The sequence below is a fragment of the Terrapene carolina genome, unplaced genomic scaffold, assembly GCF_002925995.2.
Source record: "Terrapene carolina triunguis isolate 2854851 unplaced genomic scaffold, T_m_triunguis-2.0 Scaffold194, whole genome shotgun sequence".
NCBI lineage: Eukaryota > Metazoa > Chordata > Testudines > Emydidae > Terrapene > Terrapene triunguis.
In genome coordinates this window covers 5,980,752-5,984,590 of record NW_020664545.1, presented here as the reverse complement: position 1 = coordinate 5,984,590, position 3,839 = coordinate 5,980,752, and the positions used below count along the sequence as shown (strand labels likewise).

Sequence of the window (3,839 nt, the reverse complement as noted above, 5' to 3'; positions counted from 1 at the left end):
CCCCCCCGCCCCCTTCAACAGCCACTTATAGTATCTAGAGAGAAGACACCTATAGACAAGATTGATAAACATCACGGGTCTCCTTACTGCCACATGGCTCAAACCCTCTCACACCCCCGTGCAGGGCGTGTGGCGTGTCGGTGGGCGGACGGCTGCTGTATTTGCAATTATTTTGCTCTGTTGTCGCTTAAACCATGGAAGTGGGAACACGGCCGCATCTTTTGCTGGACACGGACACTTTTAACATGAGCTGTCCCAGCGTTGTGCGAGAATACTGCATAGCTTCAGACCCATGGTTTTAAAAAAAAACAAACCACACAGACACAAAAACCCTGGCAGTTTATATTATTTTTTCTGGCGCAGCGCCATTAAAAAAAAACCCAGCCAGGCCGGTCAAATACCAGCCAGGTGGGGACCTTCCCCCACTCTGCTGTCGGTGCCCAGGACTGAGGCTGCAGTAGGCAGAAGCTGGTCCACTGGCAGTGTGATTGTTGCTGCCCATTGATCACCACCAGAGGCCAAAGAAACTGAGGCAGAGGGGAGAGAAGAGAGGGATGGAAAGGGGGTGATATGGAGGGGGAGGAGGAGATGCAGAAGGGAGAGGGGCCGCGCGGAGCTAGCAACTCCTCTATCTCCGCGCGCCGGGGGCGGCCCTTACCGTGTCTCCCCCCGAGGCGAAGGAGATGGACTGCATGTGGTGGTTGGCAATGATCTGCAGGGGACAGAGGCAGGCATTAAAGTTCTTCGCAAGAGGCTCTGAATCGCTCAGCGCAGCGGCTCCATAAAACGGGGGGAGGGTGGGGACCGACCCGCCGCCAGCCCCCGCCGAAAGTCAATGCTCTGGGAACAGTCCTGGCTTTCCTCTGCTGCTGGGGTGGGGCGGGAGCTAGGCCGGCTGTATCCACCCCACCTGGCCTAGGGTGTGTAGGCTGCGGCTCGTCGAATGGACACGCCAGCCTCCTGCTGGTGAGCGTGGTTGGTTCAGAAATGCCAGCTTCCCCTCCCTGCTCGGATTGCACCCGGGAATTCCCCTGCTCCCAGATTGTTGCCACCCTGTGTAGCCTGACCAGCTTGCCTGACTGTTTAAAGGGGACAAAACAACATGGGGGACTGCAAGAGCAAAGGATGGCCTAGTGGTTGGAGCACAGGACTGGCAGCTGGGCCCACCTGAGTTCTAATCCCTGCCCTGACACTAGTTTCCCATCCTGTGTAACCCTGAGTTGTTCTATCCTTGTGCTCTGAGGATAAGCAAGGGTGCTGCTCTCCCGCCCTCTTGAGCTAGATATGCTGATCCCCTAATTGGGTGGGGCCCCGATCCAGGGGCTGGGCTCACCCCTGTAAAGGGACAGGTGTTGGGGTGCCTCTCTGTCACCCAAGTGGATCCTTTGCATTCGGGGGAATGACGCTGGATTTACAGCAGTGAAGTTGAGAGCAGAATTTAGCCCCGGGCCCCAGAAGCAGTGGCACAATTTAGAGCAGTCTCAAGGCTGCTCTAACCTGTGCTAGGGGCTGCATGAGTCCCCACAACCACTGGATAGGGGAGGTGCAAGCGACCTCCCCTCTGTCCCTGCCCCAACTGGTCCTAGATCTCCATGCCCCAGGGGAGCGATCGGAGCACTTGGGTGGGCACTAACCTGCCGGGTGGTGGGGATCATGAGGTTGAGCCCGTCGATGGAGATGTTGACAGTGATGCTCATCCCAGCGAAGCGCAGGTTGTTCTTGCCCAGGATGGAGAAGAGGGCTTTGTTGGGTGCCTGGGGAAGGAGAAAAGGATCCGGGTAACGCTGGGTGCTGCGCTCAGCTAACCAGACGGGGTGATGGGGGGGACAGTGCAGGAAGCTTCTGCAACTCTGCTGAGCTGAACCAGCCCAGGCACAGTCAGCGAAGTGTCCAGCTTCCTGTCTGCAGACAACCGCTCTGCGCAGGTCAACAGTGGGGGATCCCAGGGGAGAGGGCTCCGAGGATCCTGGGGGAGAGATCCCAGAACCTGAACCCGCCTTAATAACCCTTAGCCACGTCCGCTCAGGGCTAAGTCAGCATCAGCAGCCCTGTTTTACAGATGGGGAAACTAAGGCACGGTTACCCACCTTCTTCTTCCAGGCCCCTTTGACCCCAGGCACCGCCTCGTACAGTCTGTTGATGGCTTCCCTGCGAGCAAAGAATCAAGCAGGCTGGGGTTAATCCTCCAGCCCCAGTGGCGAGACCGGGTCAGTGGGACCTAGCCCCACCCCCGCTGCTAAAATGCTGCCTCCTGCGTTGTCTGGGGGGGGGCCGCACCAGGGACCCTTGCAATGACAGTTGGGGCAGGGGCAGCTGGTCCGCGTCACCTGTGGCTGGGAAAGAGGGGGGAGGGCGGGATTGTTGTGGGGACCCTGCACTGACATCCAGCAGCCCTTTCTCTCTGGCTCTCTCCCTGCTAAGGGCTTTAATAATTAAACACCAAGCCCTTGGTGCTCAGGCTCCTCCCTCTGAGTGTCAATTGGCCAGTGCTCCCCTCCACAAGAGACCCCCCCCCCAGTGTCCCAGGGCCAGTGACCAGCTCTAGGAGGAGGAGGTAGTGTGGGATCAAGGTGGTGTATTTGTGCCACTGGGGCCACCGTCCCAATGGGGCACTGCCTGGCTCAGCAACTCAAGGGCACAAAGCCATGTGAAAACCATCCATCCATGCCCCGGCTCTACGCACCCACCTGCAGCCGCTACGCTAGGCGGCCTGGTTGAGAAGCCTCAGGCTCAGCGGCGCGTTGCACGGCACTGAGCAGCCCCCTGGCCACGGCCCAGAGCTGGGGGCACTTCCCAAGGCGAGCTGAGTGAGAGCCCCCCAAACCGGAGCCTTCCCTCCAGGATCCCAGACCACGGGGATGCTGCGCTCGGGCAACTTTTAAGGGGCCCAGTTCAGCCTCATCGTTTGGGCGCCTGCAGCGTTTGTCCTGCTTGCTGGTCCCCTGGCCCTGGTGTAGGGTAAATATGGCGCTCTGCCGACATGCAGAAGCTACATGGAGCCGGAGGGGCCCTGAGTCCCAGCGAGCAGCTCAGCCTACTCCCCAAGCCCATGGTCGTCTCCCAAGGACCTGATCCCCCATCCCCAGGACTCGGACGGGGGCTGCACAACTCCGCCTCCACGCGTGTCCCCCTGCGCCTTCGCCCTCCTCCTGCTCGCTTCTCCCCAGCGCGAGCTGCTTCTGCTCCCACGTCGCTGCAGGGACAGGACCATGGCTGCAATCGGCTCTGGAGGCTCCTTCCCTCTCCCCGGCCTCCTATCGATCCGCATCAGCAGGCAGGAGACTCTGCAGTTCTACCCCCCCACCCCCAGCTTCTCTTGCTACCTATCTGGTTTGCAGACAGCCGCTGCAGCAGAACCTGCCTCCCACGTACCTTCCCCGCGTGCTCCGGGCCGGCCGGTGGCTTTATTTGGAAGGCACATGGGGATTTCTCAGCTGGGGTGTTTAGGGGAGCTGAGGGGCGGGGAAGGGGAGCCAGCCCTGAAGACTGGAGGCCTGCCATCTCCCCCAGACCAGGACAACAGTCAGCTTCCATGTCCTCCCCCCCCCGCATGCTGTCTGGCACCCATAGTCCACCCCTGCCCTGTGTTTGCCCTGAGCCATTCCGGTCCTTGACCTCTCTGCTGAGACTCCCCATCAGGGGACCCCACAGTGTGGAGGGGTCGTGCCCACCTGTCCGGATCTGTGAGCATCACAGAACACTAGTGAGCTGCCTGGTCTGAGGGAGGCTGTACGTCGCCTGCTTCTAAACACGGACCAGCTGGAGGGTAGAGAGAGCCAGGTCAGACAGGGGGGGTCCCTTAGGGCCCGTGTTGTGTGCCATGGCACGGCGTGGGTACC

The 3,839-nt window shown here is 60.3% G+C and overlaps 1 protein-coding gene across 5 annotated transcripts in view; it reads right to left on the bottom strand.

Annotated features, from left to right (window-relative positions):
• SHC2 (SHC adaptor protein 2) overlaps nt 1-3,839 on the bottom strand; it is a 28,553-nt gene that overhangs the window by 10,232 nt on the left and 14,482 nt on the right. For all 5 annotated transcript variants that reach the window (XR_002909580.3, XM_024222473.3, XM_024222451.3 and 2 more), the window contains 3 exons: nt 2,088-2,148; nt 1,635-1,754; nt 659-712 (listed from right to left, as the gene is read on the bottom strand). Coding sequence is in view for 4 of the 5 variants with exons in the window: in XM_024222473.3 (XP_024078241.1) it covers nt 659-712; nt 1,635-1,754; nt 2,088-2,148 (235 nt within the window). In the remaining variant the exon portion in view is untranslated. The remainder of the gene's footprint in view (nt 1-658; nt 713-1,634; nt 1,755-2,087; nt 2,149-3,839) is intronic.